This window comes from Ranitomeya imitator, chromosome 7 (genome assembly GCF_032444005.1).
Source record: "Ranitomeya imitator isolate aRanImi1 chromosome 7, aRanImi1.pri, whole genome shotgun sequence".
Lineage (NCBI taxonomy): Eukaryota > Metazoa > Chordata > Amphibia > Anura > Dendrobatidae > Ranitomeya > Ranitomeya imitator.
Window position 1 is genome coordinate 59,785,233 of NC_091288.1, and position 18,635 is coordinate 59,803,867.

General features: G+C 44.8%; 1 protein-coding gene across 1 annotated transcript in view; it reads right to left on the reverse strand.

The window, feature by feature from the left end:
* Nucleotides 1-255: 255 nt before the first annotated feature.
* SPP2 (secreted phosphoprotein 2) overlaps nt 256-18,635 on the reverse strand; it is a 37,806-nt gene continuing 19,426 nt past the window's right edge. Inside the window, exons 4-6 of the mRNA XM_069735558.1 lie at nt 4,158-4,268; nt 1,018-1,069; nt 256-463 (exon numbers count right to left, since the gene is read on the reverse strand). Of these exons, the coding sequence (XP_069591659.1) occupies nt 357-463; nt 1,018-1,069; nt 4,158-4,268 (270 nt within the window). The 3' untranslated portion in view covers nt 256-356. The remainder of the gene's footprint in view (nt 464-1,017; nt 1,070-4,157; nt 4,269-18,635) is intronic.

Here is an 18,635-nt window from a genome sequence, read left to right on the forward strand (position 1 = left end):
GTGCAGCGTCCAACCCGCGGCGTCCAGGTGTTACAGCATAGTGGATGGGATTTCAAGAAATCCCACGTCCACTATGCGTCCATAGATGCTCGGGGATCACCTGCAGAAACGGACATGTGGCGCGTCTCTCCAGACCGCAGCATGTCTATTTATCTTGCAGAGATGCGAGTCTCACCAATTTTCACCAATACAATATATTGGACGCAGTGATTTTGATTAGACCCACAAAAAAAAATTGTTTAACAGAAACCAATATCAGTGTATCTGTATTTTATTTATCCATCTCTGGACCATGTTGCTCTCCGTCCTTTGTATCTTTAACCGGGAGCATATTACAAGTCATACATATCTGGCATCTATTCCATTAGGAAATCTTCTTGGATCTTTTCCTCCTCCTCTTCCCAGCGAGGATTCACATTTTGATGTCTCTTTCCATATGGATCCCATTGTGACGGGAACCTCTCTGATGGGCAACATAGAAGATGTGAATGGAAGAGTAAACATTGGGATGGTACATGAACAGAATAAACATAGGGTAAAGCGATTTCTGGGATTGTAATATTGATCACCTATACTTATGAAAGGCAATCTATTGTTAATAGCACTCCGGGCACCGCTATGCAATGTATGAATAAATAGGCTTTGGCAGTACAGCTAGCCCTTTCTCCCCTTCTGTGTTTATGCAGTTCAAGCATATATATACCGAAGAAACGGCGACTGGTACAATATACTATATTAAATAGGATTAAGCTGCAGTACCAGCTGCAGCTACAGTCAGGTGCATGGCTTTGTGACATAGCCACTGGTATTTCATTGATCAGAGGGGCTTCCAAACTCTCAACGAATAAATATTGAGACATGTCTCCTAATAAGGATAGCCCATCAGGATTCTATGATCAGGAAATGGTGGTTGTGTCATCAAAACAATTGATCTATATTATGACAAATGCATTGCGCAAAATGGCATGTCAGTAAGGGACCGCTAATGCAAAAAGGTTCTTGCAACTTACAACTTACCCGGTCTGGTCCTTAGATTTCCTCTAGCAGAGTTACGAGCCCTCCAGAACATCTTGTGTTGTAACAGAGAAAGCATTAGATTATCAGACAATAGAATGTGCAGAATATCCAACATTCATCTCGTACAGAGCCTATACCTCTCTGTCCGTCACTCAGTGCCACTGACTATATAATACAGCAACCAATGCAGGACAGCAGTCCGAATCTGCCATTCATAGCTTACCATCAGGTCCCCATCGGTGGACACAATATTATAATGGTTAGGGTCACAGTGAATGAAGTGCCCTTTCTCCTTAAGCAGATATATTGCCGAATCCTGATACACCCCATGCTCACTTCAGCAGAAAACCCACCTGGCAGAATACTTGGTGCCACATCAACCTTTGGCACGATTACCACTGTAAGGGTGAGGCATGATAAGGTCCCCCTGTGGATCAGTAAACATGCCAGGCTGGCAAATAAAGGAATCTTTATGGTAATCATTTATACATCCTCACTTGCTATATTACCGGTCAACCCTTTAAGAACAAGAGAATTTTTTGTTTTTGCGATTTAATTTTTTCCTCGCATTTTTCTAAAATCAATAACTTTTTAATTTTTCCGTAGACATAGAAATAAGCTTTTTTTTGCAGGCCAAACAGTTTTTTTTTTTTTTTGAATGGCCATATTCATTTCACCACATGATGTGCTGAAAAATGGGGAAAAAATTCAAAATTAAAAAAAAAAATGAACTTCCGTCATTGTTTTTTGAGGTTTTGTTTTTACAACTTTCATTTGCGCGGTTAAAATGACTTGATTATCAGTCCAATTATGGTGATTTTAAACTTGCAGAAATTTTATTTCTATTTACGTGGTGTGAAAAAAATCTTAATATTGTAACAAATGTTTTGCTTAGTGTCGCCATTTTCCTGGGGCATTTTTATTTTTTTACTAATGGGGCTAACTGAGGGCTTGTTTTTCGTGTGGTGAGATTACATTTTTATTGTTATCAAATGTTTATTATTACATATATGACAGTGGGAATACCGCGCTACAGGTGGCTAGAACTAATGAACATGCGAGATAATCCTATGTTGTACAGAACCGCATATGATCCTGAGCGGTAGCTGCTATATATAATATATAAGGGATCACACTCATTAAAGATGACTGCTGATAGTATAGTCCTTGCTTCTATGTTATGCAAAACCGCATATGATCCTAAGCGGTAGCTGCTATATAATATTCAAATGACCGCCTGGGGATCGCACACATAAATGGTGACTACTGAAAATATAGTCCTTACTTGGTACGTAGGTGTCGTCGCACGGGTGGACTGTTAGCCTCAGATTCGGATGACGAGGTTGCGCTCATAGAAGTCCGATGCGCCGGAGACAAGTCCCGTCCCTCTGGTAGCTGAGTGTACAGCTATCAGGCACAGCCTATAGCGGTGGCTGCGGGTATGGCAGGCAAGGGCTGCGTGTAGAGCCAGAGACGTCCTGGCCGGAGGCGTCCCTGGATACACGTGGAAGATGGCCGACACCGCCGAGCAGTGAGTGACGTCACTTGGCCTAAGGAGACTCAGTGGGGCCAGTCCAAACCTACGCGTTACGAAGTGTCACGCACTTCTTCATCAGGGTTACCGCCCACTGTCTCTAGACCCATATATAGATACCCTGCCCGCACCCCGCTGTGCACTAACACCTACAAACAATAGCATATCTGTGGACGATCTAAATCCCCCATGAAACAATGGCGATTGAATGTGTGCCCTAGTGCGTACAAAACAGGCGCACATGTGCCCGCTGGGTGTAATGTATTATACAATGCTAATTGAGTTATACATTAAATAAAACTCGCTATACTGTATGCTGGGAGATAAACTTAAAAAACAGCTAGTACTATGCTGAATGCAATGCGAATAAAAATAAAAATAAAAAATGCAATTGAAAGGACACCTATCGTGGCCATGAATTAAAACTTCACTTTTATTAAGAACATATACATAACCCCCCCCCCCCCCGTCATTGTTTAGTGTTTATTATTACATGTTTTTGGAAGTCGAGGTGACCAAAAAAAAGCAATTCTGTTGTTATTTTTATCACAGGGAAAAAGGGGGTGATTTGAATTTTTACATTTTTTTATATTTTTAAAAACATTTAATTTTTTACTTTTTTTTTTCCATTCCCCTACCCATAACCTTTGATTACATGTACTATACAGCATATTGAGATACAAATAATTGTAATATATAGTGAAATATATAGCTTCCCTGAAGCTCAGCCTTTGGCTTATATGACAGCTCCACTTGCGGAGACCTCCACTTGTGATAGTAACCCACCGGTCCTCTACGATCTTATTGTGGGGGGCCAATGGGAGTTGTTGTGAGCGAGCAATGGCACGTGTCCATCTAAATGCTGGGGCAGAGACTGATGATGGCATTTAAATGGTTAAAAGCCGTGGCCGGAAGACGGCTCCAGCCGTGACTGTTAGAGACTTATGTTGGCTATGTAATATAGCCGCATCAACCACGTGTGAAGAGACCGCCCTACCCAAGATGTTCATTCACATTCTAATCCATGTAGGGTTTAAGAACACCAGTTCTTGCCATACAGAAAACCATGTCATCCAGAATGTAAATAACATAGGGTACTTAGCTAATCCTATTTTGATCAAAAAAGGGTGAAAGCCATCCCACCGAAACCTGGTGTACTCATTCAGGATGATGTCTAACTCTAGTATCTCACCTTGCTTTGGCCAACAGACCACAAAATAGATGAGACAATGTGTTTTTTCACATGGGCCAAAGAGACCTAAACCCTATGCTTATGCCCTTGGTCTTCCCCTGTGACAGAAGCTATTTTAACACCAGGAGCCATTGACTCCTTTACCCTATTACAGTCTCAATATACTGTGCTTTGTCCACCACCACAATGTGACAGCTATTATTTCCCAACAGATGAAATGTATCCTTAATATCATTGCGATAATAATATAGTGATAATAACCCGTCTCTCCAAACTTGTCTACATCACTGCAGAGCTTATCTCAAACTGTACCGGTACCACAGCTGTTAATGCAGATATTGTCTTTGCCATTTCATAAGCTTAGGAAAAAAATGTACATTGGACCCCATTGTACAAGGTCTACTCGTTACTTACCTCTTCACTGCTGTCTGACTCAGATGAGCTGGATTTACTCAGGTTGCAATGGGCTTTTAAGACTATGGCTTTTCCTTGTGATATTAATACTTTACTTTCACATGGTGTTTCCTGCAATATAAATTAAAAAGACCATAAGAGGATATCTTGGAAAGACCCTTAAGCACTTATGTATTTAAAAGGTATCTTCACACTCAGCTTCGTAGAAATTTCAGCAACTAAAAAATGAATTTAATTTATCTGAATGGGAATATTTTATGCCAAGCACATGGATTTCTGCAATTTAGATGAATGGGACAGTCGGAGAAATTGCAGCATCAAATCTGTCACATGTGAATTAAGGTCCTTAAGGTTACAATTTTTACCTAAAAATACTATTGTTCCAATTATTGACTCCTTCACCCTCCAAGCCTGTTTTCACGTTAATGATCAAACAAAATTTTGCAATTCTGACCAGTGTCACTTTATGAGGTAACAAATCTTGAATGCTTCAACATATCCCAGTGATTCCGAGATTTTCTTTTCTTGACACATTGTACTTTATGCTAATAGTCAGTTTATGCTATTTTTTGCATTTATTTGTGAAAATATGAGAATTTTGCCACAAAATTTAGTAAATTTTGCAATTTTCAAACTTTACATTTTTATGCTCTTAAACCATATACCGTATATACTCGAGTATAAGCCAACCCGAGTATAAGCCGACCCCCCTAATTTTGCCACAAAAAACTGGGAAAACTTAATGACTCGAGTATAAGCCTAGGGAGGGAAATGCAGCAGCTACCGGTAAATGTCAAATGTAAAAATAGATACCAATAAAAGTAAAATTAATTGAGACATCAGTAGGTTAAGTGTTTTTGAATATCCATATTGAATAAGGAGCCCCATATAATGCTCCATACAGTTCATCATGGGCCCCATAAGATGCTCCATATTAAGATATGTCCCATTATAATCCTGCATAAAAGTTAATAATGGCCCCATAAGATGCTCCATAGACACATTTGCCCAATATAATGCTGCACAAATGTTGATTATGGTCCCATAAGATGCTCTATAAAGATATTTGCCCCATATAGTGCTGCACAATCGTTATGGCCCCATAAGATGCTCCATACAGACAGATGCCCCATTTGCTGTTGCTGCGATTAAAAAAAAAATCACATACTCACCTCTCCGTCGCTCAGGCCCCCGGCACTTTCAATATTCACCTGCTCCTCGTTCCGGCGCCGCTGCATCTTCAGCGTCTTCTGCACTGACGTTCAGGCAGGGGGCGCGCACTAACCACGTCATCGCGCCCTCTGACCTGAGTGTCACTGCAGAAGACGCTGAAGATGGAGCGGCGCCGGAACGAGGAGCAGGTGAATATCGCGCAGTGCTCCCCATTATACTTACCTGCTCCTGGCGCTGTGCAGTCCCTGCTTCCTGGCACCGCAGCTTCTTCCTGTACTGAGCGGTCACCGTTACCGCTCATTACAGTAATGAATATGCGGCTCCACCCCTATGGGAGGTGGAGCCGCATATTCATTACTGTAATGAGCGGTAACGGTGACCGCTCAGTGCAGGAAGAAGCTGGGGTGCCGGGAAGCCAGGGACCTGCAGGGACCGCACCAGGAGCAGGTATTATTAGAAAGCCCCCACTCCCCCTCCCCTGCCGACCCCTGGGTATGACTCGAGTATAAGCCGAGAGGGGGACATTCAGCCCAAAAAAATGAGCTGAAAATCTCGGCTTATACTCGAGTACATACGGTAGTTATTTAACCAAAAATAGTTAATAAACAACATTTTTCACATGTCTACTTTACATCAGCATCATTTTTAAAACATCATATTTTTTGTTAGGAAGTTAGAAAAGTATATTAGCAATTTCTCATTTTTCCAGCAAATTTACAAAACTATTTTTTAGGGACCACATCACATTTGAAGTGACTTTGAGGGGCTTATATGACAGACTATACCCAAGAGTGCACCATTTTAAAAACTGCATAAAAAGCATATTTATGAAGTTTATTAACTCTTCAGATGCTTCATACGAATTAAAGCAATGTAGAGAAAAAAAGGAAAATTTTGCTTTTTCCCACAATAATGTTGCTCTAGCCCCAAATTTAGCATTTTCACAGGAGTAACGGGTGAAAATGGATCATATAATTTGTTGTGCAATTTCTCCCGAGTACACTGATACCCCATATGTGGTGGAAAACTACTATTTAGGCACGTAGAAGGGCTCGGAAGGAAAGGAGTGCCTTTTGACTTTTGGAACGCAAAATTGGCCATATTGCGTTTGCAGAGCCCTTGATGTGCCTATACAATGTAAACCTCCCATAAGTAACCCCATTTTGGAAATTACTCCTCCAGGAATTTACTTAGGGGTGTCGTGAGCAACTTCAATGTACAGGTGCTTCACAGAATTTTATAACGTTGAGCTATGACAATGAAAAAATATATTTTTACCACAAAAATTTTGTATTTGCTCAAAAGTTTTCATTTTCACAAGGGTAACAGGAGAAAATGGACCATACAATTTGTTGTGCAATTTCTCCTCAGTACACCGATACCTCATATGTTGTGGAAAACTTCTGTTTGGGCGCACAGCAGGACTCGGAAGGGAAGGAGAACCGTTTGACTTTTGGTGTGAAAATTATCTGGAATAGATAGCGGACGCCATGTCGTGTTTGCAGAGCGCCTGATTTGTCTAAACAGTGGAAACTCCCCAAAAGTTACCCCATTTTGGAAACTACACCACCCATGGAACTTATCTAGAGGTGTGGTGAGCACCTTAAACCTACAGGTGCCTCATAGAATTTTATAACATTAAGCCGTGAAAATGACAAAATAAATGTTTCCCACAAATATGTTGCTCCAGTCCCAAATTTTTCATTTTCACAAGGGTAACAAAAGAAAATGGACCATACAATTTGCTGTGCATTTTCTCCTGAGTACACCGATTACCCATATGCATACCATCCCCCTACTATTTGGGTGCATGGCAGGGCTCAGAAGGGAGCTACAATTGAATTCTGGAGTACAATTTTAGCTCGGCTTTCACTTAAAGAGGTTTTCCACTACTTGGACAACCCCTTCTCATCCCTCACGCTTGACCCTGATAAAATAAAAAGGGTTATACTCCCGTGCTGACACCATTCCTGTAGTGATTTGGCTCCAGGGTCACGTGTCATACAATGAGAGCCCCGGGACTGGGAGTGCCAACACCAAGGGAACAGCGCCAGCACCGGAGATGAGTATAGGCTTTTTTTATTTTATCAGAGCCGTGTGTGTGTGGAATGAGAAGGGGTTGTCCAAGTAGTGGACAACCCCTTGTAAGGTTCTCAGTATCTTTGCTATATCTGCTGTTGTTTTCTGCTATTGAAGCCTAACTTTTCCGTCGGCCATTTTGCTTTGTCCTGCTGCAGCTACTTTGTCCTGAGTCAGTATGGAGTTTCTAGCCTCTATGTTTCCGCCCTCTTCTCTGCCTCTTGCCTTTTTAAGCAGCCTCAGCTGTTCAACCAGTGCTTCTGAATCATGTCTGCAGTTAGCCTGTGACCTGCTCCTGGAAGTCTTGGACTTAAGGTACCGTCACACTTAGCGACGCTGCAGCGATACCGACAACGATCCGGATCGCTGCAGCGTCGCTGTTTGGTCGCTGGAGAGCTGTCACACAGACCGCTCTCCAGCGACCAACGATCCCGAGGTCCCCGGTAACCAGGGTAAACATCGGGTAACTAAGCGCAGGGCCGCGCTTAGTAACCCGCTGTTTACCCTGGTTACCAGCGTAAAAAAACAAACAGTACATACTTACATTCAGCTGTCTGTCCCTTGCCGTCTGGTTCCTGCACTGACTGCTGGCCGTAAAGTGAAAGTGAAAGCACAGCACAGCGGTGAGTCACACAGCGGTGACTCACCGCTGTGGCTGTGCTCTGCTTTCACTTTACGGCCAGCAGTCAGTGCAGGAACCAGACGGCAAGGGACAGACAGCAAGGGACAGACAGCTGAATGTAAGTATGTACTGTTTGTTTTTTTACGCTGGTAACCAGGGTAAACAGCGGGTTACTAAGCGCGGCCCTGCGCTTAGTTACCCGATGTTTACCCTGGTTACCAGTGAAGACATCGCTGAATCGGTGTCACACACGCCGATTCAGCGATGTCTACGGGGAGTCCAGCGACGAAATAAAGTTCTGGACTTTCTTCCCCGACCAGCGATCTCCCAGCAGGGGCCTGATCGCTGCTGCCTGTCACACTGGACGATATCGCTAGCGAGGACGCTGCAACGTCACGGATCGCTAGCGATATCGTCTAGTGTGACAGTACCTTTAGTATTCCTTCCATCTCCTACTGTGGATCTCTGGACACTTGTGGACACTGGAACTCTGCTGCATGCTAATGTACATTTGCAAAGGAAGTAACAGAGAGACTCTGAACCAGTTTTTGCTTAATGTTGAACTTAACGTTTACTCTGACCTGCCGTGTCTCCTGCCTGTGTACCTGCAATTGTGTAAAACCTTTTTCCCTGTGGCATACTTGTATGCAGTAATACAAGCAAGTCATAACTAAACCTGTGTCTGTGTCTTCCTCGCACCCAAGCACAAGACTCTAAATAGTCTTTGTACAATACATCACACCCCTTTATGCTGAGTTCCCTGCAGCAATCGTGCAGGCACTGCGCCTGTGCCCGCATGATCATCATGACGCAAGTTTATGTCATTTTGCGGGAACTCCTTTGCGACCATGATGCAAACTTGCGTCAAATGTTGTGAATTGGTTAATAGATGACATACTGTATGGTTCACAGATCTCCTGTTCATTCACATTCATAACACATGGTTTTGGCCATCTGAACAAAATGTTATTTTAGACAAAAAGACCTTAAATAAATACCTAGTTGGAATGCACTTGCAATGATTTAAACAGCCACAGAGTCTAAAATTCAAAGTCACCAACATAACTTAAAGAAGTAGTCCCTTCAAACGTTTTATCCTCTAAATATATTAATCACAGAATCATAGAGTGTTAGAGTTGGAAGGGACATCCAGGGTCATCGTGTCCAACCCCCTTTTCAATGCAGGATTCACTAAACCATCTCAGACAGATGTCCATCCAGCCTATGTTTGAAGACTTCCATTGAAGGAGAACTCATCACCTCTCGAGGCAGCCTGTTCCACTCACTGATCACCCTCACTATCAAAAAGTTTTTTCTAATTAATATCTTCTTTTTTGCAAGCCTTCTTTTTTGCTAGCTAAATATTCCTAGACCCTAATAATCATATTACATAGCACTGTGTACTTATAATTGCTCATTTTGCCTTTCTACCAAGTAAATTATTCTATTTTCTCTGCTCTATATAAAAGCATGATGCTTCTTGTTCCTGTGTGAGGGAAGGGCCAGGGCCATAGTCGTGGCTGAGAGTATGTGCTTTAACGCTCCCTGGTCTCCGGTCACATGAATATAATGTCCCCTCTGCGGCATACCTTCTGCTTCACCTTCTGCACCATCAAGGTCCCATCGGGCTGGCTGAAGTTCTGCTGCTGGTGTGGTTGCATATAAAGAGACAGCGTCCATTTCCAACTTATAACGTAAAATATTACTTTCCTTTGTTCGCAGCACATCCTTTTCAGATACAGCATCAGCATAGTTTCATACAGTCCACATTCTCTACTTTCCCTGCACTTCTTTCTACGATCCTCAGTACATGCCTGGGTCGTACCATCTCTTGCGGTAATGCAGCATCCTCCCTGTCCAGACTCACTGCACTTGAGGGTTCCTGTTGTGAGTTCTGTCTTTGGGCTCCCTCTGGTGGTTACTGATGGTACTGGGTGACTTGTGTTCTCTGCGGTCTCTGGTGTCCACCTGTTCCATCAGGTTATGGGAGTTTCCTATTTAACCTGGCTTTTTTGTCATTTCCTCGCCAGCTATCAATGTAATCAGCGTGTCTTTTTACCTCTGCTCCCTGCGTCTGTTATCTTCAGGACAAGCTAAGTTTTGATTTTCCTGTTCCACGTTTTGCTTAATTTTTGTCTTAGTCCAGCTTGCAGAGATGTGATTCCTTGCTGCTGGTTGCTCTAGTGGGCTGAAATTACTCCTCATGTTCCATGAGTTGGCACATGAGTTCAAGTAATTTCAGGATGGTTTTTTTGAAGGGTTTTTCGCTGACCGCGCAGTTCACTTTTGTATCCTCTGCTATCTAGCTTTAGCGGGCCTCATTTTTGCTGATTCTATTTTCATAACTACGTATGTGCTTTCCTCTCATTTCACCGTTATTACATGTGGGGGGCTGCTATTTCTGTGGGGTGTTTCTCTGGAGGCAAGTGAGGTCTGTGTTTCTTCTTATAGGGGAAGTTAATCCTTCGGCTGGCGCGAGACGTCTAGGAATCATCGTAGGCACGTTCCCCGGCTACTGCTAGTTGTGTGTTTAGGTTCAGGATCGCGGTCAGCTTAGGTTCCATCACCCTACAGCTTGTTTTGTTTTTGTGCTTGTCCTTTTGTGATCCCCTGCCATTGGGATCATGACAGTATAGCCGGCCCGAAAAAATTGGTCATCGTTTTGGCTGAAGTAGGAGGAAAAGTAGTCTGAGGAAGTTTTTTTTTTTTTTTTTTTCCCCTCCTCAGTGTTTGCTGCCTAGCCTTAATTGCAGCTTGACTGCTTCTTTCCTCCTCTTAATCCTTGAATGGCTCTGACCTCAGCTGTTTATCATGGATGTCCAGAGTTTGGCTTCCAGCCTGAATAATCTTGCTGCTAAGGTTCAAAATATACAAGATTTTGTTGTACATACGCCTATGTCTGAACCTAGAATTCCTGTCCCAGAGTTTTTTTCTGGAGATAGATCTAGTTTTCTGAATTTTAGGAACAATTGCAAGTTGTTTCTTTCCTTGAAATCTCGCTCCTCTGGAGACCCTGCTCAGCAGGTCAAGATTGTTATATCTTTCCTGCGGGGTGACCCTCAGAATTGGGCATTTGCATTGGCACCAGGGGATCCTGCGTTGCTCAATGTGGATGCGTTTTTTCTGGCATTGGGTTTGCTCTATGAGGAACCTAACCTAGAGATTCAGGCTGAAAAAGCTTTATTGGCTCTCTCTCAGGGGCAAGATGAAGCAGAAATATATTGTCAGAAATTTCGGAAATGGTCGGTGCTTACTCAGTGGAATGAGTGCGCTCTGGCTGCAAAATTCAGAGATGGCCTTTCTGAGGCCATTAAAGATGTTATGGTGGGGTTCCCGGCGCCTACAGGTCTGAATGAGTCCATGACTATGGCTATTCAGATTGATCGGCGTTTACGGGAGCGCAAACCTGTGCACCATTTGGCGGTGTCTTCTGAACAGGCACCTGAGATAATGCAATGTGATAGAATTCAGTCCAGAAGTGAACGGCAAAATTATAGGCGGAAAAATGGATTGTGTTTTTATTGTGGTGATTCAGCTCATGTTATATCAGCATGCTCTAAACGCACAAAAAAGGTTGATAAGTCTGTTGCCATTGGTACTTTACAGTCTAAGTTCATTCTGTCTGTGACGCTGATTTGTTCATTATCATCCATTTCCGTCGATGCCTATGTGGATTCAGGCACTGCCCTGAGTCTTATGGATTGGTCATTCGCCAAACGCTGTGGGTTTAGTCTGGAACCTCTGGAAGTTCCTATTCCTTTGAAAGGAATTGACTCTACACCTTTGGCTATGAATAAACCTCAGTACTGGACACAAGTGACCATGCGTATGACTCCCGTTCATCAGGAGGTGATTCGCTTCCTGGTACTGTATAATTTACATGATGTCTTAGTGCTTGGTCTGCCATGGTTACAAACTCATAACCCAGTCCTGGACTGGAAAACAATGTCTGTGTTAAGCTGGGGATGTCAGGGGGTTCATGATGATGCATCTCCGATTTCTATCGCTTCATCTACTCCTTCTGAGGTTCCGGTATTTTTTTCTGATTATCGGGAGGTTTTTGAGGAGCCTAAGCTCAGTTCGCTTCCTCCTCACAGGGATTGCGATTGTGCTATAGATTTGATTCCTGGCAGTAAATTCCCTAAAGGTCGTTTGTTCAATCTGTCAGTGCCAGAGCATACTGCTATGCGGAATTATGTTAAGGAGTCCTTGGAAAAGGGACATATCCGTCCATCTTCGTCCCCTTTGGGAGCAGGTTTTTTTTTGTGGCCAAAAAAGATGGTTCCTTGAGGCCTTGCATAGATTATCGTCTTTTGAATAAGATTACAGTCAAATATCAGTATCCTTTGCCATTGTTGACTGATTTGTTCGCTCGCATTAAGGGGGCTAAATGGTTCACTAAGATTGATCTTCGGGGTGCGTATAATCTTGTGCGGATAAGGCAGGGTGATGAGTGGAAAACCGCATTTAATACGCCTGAGGGCCATTTCGAGTATTTGGTGATGCCTTTTGGACTTTCTAATGCTCCTTCTGTCTTCCAGTCTTTTATGCACGATATTTTCCGTCAATATCTGGATAAATTTATTATCGTGTATTTGGATGATGTTTTGTTTTTTTCTGATGACTGGGAGTCTCATGTTCAGCAGGTCAGGAAGGTGTTTCAGGTCCTGCGGGCCAATTCTTTGTTTGTAAAGGGTTCTAAATGTCTCTTTGGAGTCCAGAAGATTTCTTTTTTGGGGTATATTTTTTCCCCTTCTACTATTGAGATGGATCCCGTCAAGGTTCAGGCTATTTGTGACTGGACGCAGCCTACATCTCTTAAGAGTCTACAGAAGTTCTTGGGCTTTGCTAATTTTTATTGTCGCTTCATAACTAATTTTTCTAGTGTTGTTAAGCCTTTGACGGATTTGACTAAAAAGGGTGCTGATGTTACTGATTGGTCTCCTGCGGCTGTGGAGGCCTTTCAGGAACTTAAGCGCCGGTTTTCTTCTGCTCCTGTGTTGCGTCAGCCAGATACGTCGCTTCCTTTTCAGGTTGAGGTTGATGCTTCCGAGATTGGAGCGGGGGCGGTTTTGTCACAGAGAAGCTCCGATGGCTCAGTGATGAAGCCATGTGCGTTCTTTTCTAGAAAATTTTCGCCCGCTGAACGGAATTATGATGTTGGTAATCGGGAGCTTTTGGCCATGAAGTGGGCATTTGAGGAGTGGCGTCATTGGCTTGAGGGTGCTAGACATCGTGTGGTGGTCTTGACTGATCACAAAAATCTGATGTACCTTGAGTCTGCCAAGCGTCTGAATCCTAGACAGGCTCGTTGGTCACTGTTTTTCTCCCGTTTTAATTTTGTGGTTTCATACCTGCCAGGTTCAAAGAATGTGAAGGCGGATGCTCTTTCTAGGAGTTTTGTGCCTGACTCCCCTGGAAATTCTGAGCCCACTGGTATCCTTAGGGATGGGGTGATTTTGTCGGCTGTCTCCCCAGACTTGCGACGTGCTTTGCAGGAGTTTCAGGCGGATAAACCTGATCGTTGTCCGCCGGAAAGACTGTTTGTTCCGGATAATTGGACCAGTAGAGTCATCTCCGAGGTCCATTCTTCTGTGTTGGCAGGTCATCCTGGAATATTTGGTACTAGAGACTTGGTGGCCAGGTCTTTTTGGTGGCCTTCCTTGTCGAGGGATGTGCGTTCTTTCGTGCAGTCTTGTGGAGTTTGCGCTCGGGCTAAGCCTTGCTGTTCTCGGGCCAGTGGATTGTTGTTACCTTTGCCTATCCCGAAGAGGCCTTGGACGCACATTTCCATGGACTTTATTTCGGATCTCCCTGTCTCTCAAAAAATGTCCGTCATATGGGTTGTGTGTGACCGCTTTTCTAAGATGGTTCATCTGGTACCCTTGCCTAAGTTACCTTCCTCCTCTGAGTTGGTCCCTCTGTTTTTTCAAAACGTGGTCCGTTTGCATGGCATTCTGGAGAACATCGTTTCTGACAGGGGATCCCAGTTTGTGTCTAGATTTTGGCGGACGTTCTGTGCTAAGATGGGCATTGATTTGTCCTTTTCGTCTGCATTCCATCCCCAGACGAATGGCCAGACAGAACGAACTAATCAGACTTTAGAAACTTATTTAAGGTGTTTTGTTTCTGCTGATCAAGATGACTGGGTTTCCTTTTTGCCGCTTGCCGAGTTTGCCCTTAATAATCGGGCTAGTTCTGCTACCTTGGTTTCTCCTTTCTTTTGTAATTCGGGGTTTCATCCTCGTTTTTCCTCTGGTCAGGTGGAGCCTTCTGATTGTCCTGGAGTGGACATGGTGGTGGATAGGTTGCATCGGATTTGGAGTCATGTGGTGGACAATTTGAAGTTGTCCCAGGAGAGGGCTCAGCAGTTTGCTAATCGCCGTCGCCGCGTGGGTCCTCGACTTCTTGTTGGGGACTTGGTGTGGTTGTCTTCTCGTTTTGTTCCTATGAAGGTCTCTTCTCCTAAGTTCAAGCCTCGGTTCATCGGTCCCTATAGGATCTTGGAAATTCTTAACCCTGTGTCGTTTCGTTTGGATCTCCCGGCATCGTTTGCTATTCATAATGTGTTCCATCGGTCGTTGTTGCGGAAGTATGAGGTACCTGTCGTTCCTTCGCTTGAGCCTCCTGCTCCGGTGCTGGTGGAGGGTGAATTAGAGTATGTTGTGGAGAAGATCTTGGATTCTCGTGTTTCCAGACGGAAACTCCAGTATTTGGTCAAGTGGAAGGGTTATGGTCAGGAGGATAATTCTTGGGTGATTGCCTCTGATGTTCATGCTGCCGATTTGGTCCGTGCTTTTCATAGGGCTCATCCTGGTCGCCCTGGTGGTTCTCGTGAGGGTTCGGTGACCCCTCCTCAAGGGGGGGGGTACTGTTGTGAGTTCTGTTTTTGGGCTCCCTCTGGTGGTTACTGATGGTACTGGGTGACTTGTGTTCTCTGCGGTCTCTGGTGTCCACCTGTTCCATCAGGTTATGGGAGTTTCCTATTTAACCTGGCTTTTTTGTCATTTCCTCGCCGGCTATCAATGTAATCAGCGTGTCTTTTTACCTCTGCTCCCTGCGTCTGTTATCTTCAGGACAAGCTAAGTTTTGATTTTCCTGTTCCACGTTTTGCTTAATTTTTATCTTAGTCCAGCTTGCAGAGATGTGATTCCTTGCTGCTGGTTGCTCTAGTGGGCTGAAATTACTCCTCATGTTCCATGAGTTGGCACATGAGTTCAAGTAATTTCAGGATGGTTTTTTTGAAGGGTTTTTCGCTGACCGCGCAGTTCACTTTTGTATCCTCTGCTATCTAGCTTTAGCGGGCCTCATTTTTGCTGATTCTATTTTCATAACTACGTATGTGCTTTCCTCTCATTTCACCGTTATTACATGTGGGGGGCTGCTATTTCTGTGGGGTGTTTCTCTGGAGGCAAGTGAGGTCTGTGTTTCTTCTTATAGGGGAAGTTAATCCTTCGGCTGGCGCGAGACGTCTAGGAATCATCGTAGGCACGTTCCCCGGCTACTGCTAGTTGTGTGTTTAGGTTCAGGATCGCGGTCAGCTTAGGTTCCATCACCCTACAGCTTGTTTTGTTTTTGTGCTTGTCCTTTTGTGATCCCCTGCCATTGGGATCATGACAGGTTCCCTCGTCTGTTTCTCACCGGATCTGAGGGCATCAGCCAATGCGATGATCTGCCACATGATGAGTGACCTGCATCAGGGCCGGCTCCAGGTTTTTGAGGGCCCCGGGCGAACGAGTCTCAGTGGGCCCCCCCAACCCCCCCTTTAACACATCTGTGACGCAGTATATAACACACAGCCCACGCAGTATATAATACACAGCCCACGCAATATATAACACACAGCCCACCCCACGCAGTATATAACACACAGCCCACACAGTATATAACGCACAGCCCACGCAGTATATAACGCACAGCCCACGCAGGATATAGCGCACAGCCCACGCAGGATATAGCGCACAGCCCACGCAGGATATAGCGCACAGCCCGTGAGTCTACACTGTCGGCGAACCATGATGTATATGTGCACAGATGTTACTTTCAGACTTTCAGTTCACGATTTAAATCTGTTACAAAAAAAACAAACATGAAAGCTGCAGACTGTACGAGTATCACAGGTGGCTGAATACATTAGATTCACATTTACTTAGTCATAACTTCCACCACTGACTCAGTAATTATAGCGCTTACTTCCACTCCCCCGGCCGGCCGCCGCCGCGGAACAATGCTTCGGTTGATCTTTTGATTGACAGCCATATTGGCCATCTTTCTCATACACAGGAGCATTGCTTGGCCAACTACTGCGTTGTTCTCTGAGACATCTCTGTTAGAGACTTATCTTTGGTAGTACGAAGGGATCAGCAGTCAGAAATTAGACATGTCGGATGGACATTTCCACCACCATCAGTCGTCTGGCTCCTCCATACTTACACATTAGTTTTGCTATCTTACATTAGTGTGAAGCTTGAAACTGACCTAACCAATACTTTAAAGAGTTTGCAGATCAAATACAAGATGGAATAAAATGGTTAAATTATACCTTTATTGTAAATTAGAAAACATTCATATACTAACATGGTCTTATTAGCCCATGTAGATGTTGCATTTATGATTTTTGGCACTGGTGGACACAGACAGAATATGGGCTCTTTATATGTAAAATAAAAATAGTTTGTATTCAACTTCAGTGCCAGTGCCATTCTAGTGATATGTCTGATATGTACAAGAAGTTAGAACAATATGGGAACATTCCAGTCCAGTAGCTCATCATAATGCAAAAGCTGTCCCCCCCCCCCCCCCCGACCCCCTTTCCCCCGCAAAGTGCAGCGTTGGGAGTTGGGACGGACCCTCACCCTCTTTTAACCTCACCGAAGATGATTCACTGTCTGACACTGACAGACTCACACAGAGACAGTACTCACTGCTTCGCCGGCCCCCTCGTTGTGGACACAGCAGGAGAGGGTGCACCGTCCTCACTGCAGGCTGCAGCTGCTGCTCGTCCTCTTCTCCTCCTGCTTGGCGCTGCCGGTCCGGATCTGTCCTCTCCTGTGCTGGATCATCTGGATGGTGGACGCAGCCTGGACGGATAGATTCTGGACCAGTGCCTGGAATGGGAAGGCTTCAGGCGGCGCGGTCCAACTCCGAACCGCAGCTCTCTCTCTGTCCTCTCTGCCCGCCGACCGGATGTAAGGAGAGATGACCCAGCGTCGCGACCCGGAAGTGTCTTCTCTCTTCTGTATCCATGGTGAGGGCCGGGCGGCGGTGAGACTGTATTGCTGCTATTGCAGCAGCGCCAGGCAGGCGCCAGCGAAATGGCCTCAGAGAGACACAGCTGACTGTGCCCCCTCCCCCCTGCAGCCAAGGCGCCGCCGGGGGACGTGTGGATAATGTTGTGAGTGACGCGCGCTGGCAGCTGACGTCACCGTGTACTACCAAATGGGCCCCCCCGTCTTGCCAGGGCCCCGGCATTTGCCCGGGTGCACCGGGTGCTGACGCCGGCCCTTACCTGCATCCCCGTACTGTATAGGACCTCTTCTCTGAAGCTTTCACTCCACCACTGTCATGCTGCTGCTAGGCTGTACTTCTGCCCCACTGGGCCCTGGATGGCTGGGTTCCTTGCCTTAAATGTTGCGGGGCCCAATGTGTTGCCCCAGGCCTAAGGCCCTCTGGGACTGTCTGAGCTCTCTGGCCTTCCTGAGCTGTTTCAGCTCCCTGGTTTTCTCTGACTCACTTCAGGAAACGCTCCTGTCTTAACCACAGCTGGCCCCTATATTAACTAGTTACTATACTAAGCTTCTATTGTCTAATCCTACTATGCCACATCTAGTGTCCTAATTTAGGTACTGCGCTTTCCCTAAGTAACCATCTTCTTTAAACAGCATATACATAAAGACAACATATAAATATATGCTCATAACAGCACTAGACACGGCATTTAACTACAACAACATACATCATTTAGTACTAGCTTCAACCGGGATGTGTTTAAAGGGATGAGGGCATATACCAGTCTCTGTCACCCCTTACATTCCCCCTTCCTTTAATTATGGTTTTCCCTGACCATATAACACTATAAAACTTTATTATGTACAATAAGGTTCTCCATGCAGGGAGGCAATTGAGGTAGCTCAATGCTGACTCAACATGGGCCAAGTCCTTCAAACGACACATCTTTTTTTTAGAGTGGCCTGGCGCACAGTCCTCCAAGTGACACCTACAGTTTATTAAACTCCGGTCCCGATCACTGGACTCGAATGTATGTACACCGACATGATCCATCCATTGGGTCCACAGTCCTTGGTGGAGGCTCCCCCCTTCCTTTGTGCAGAGTAGTGGTCCATGAGCCGTACGCTGACTGCCTGGTCCTTAAACACAGTCTGTTGCTACAGCTGCACACGGTCTGTTAGTCCATGGACCCGTTTCTCCTTAAGGGCAAAGTCCTGGCATTCAGCAGAAGGGGCGCAACAAAATTAGGGTGGGGGTAACACTTTTTAACTAAACATTATGGCCCATGCCGGCCACACTGCGCCCATCTTTGGAGTGCTCTTTGGCTCTTTCTGCCCATAGGGACGTGGAACAGTCCCGTACAAATGGATAGTGCA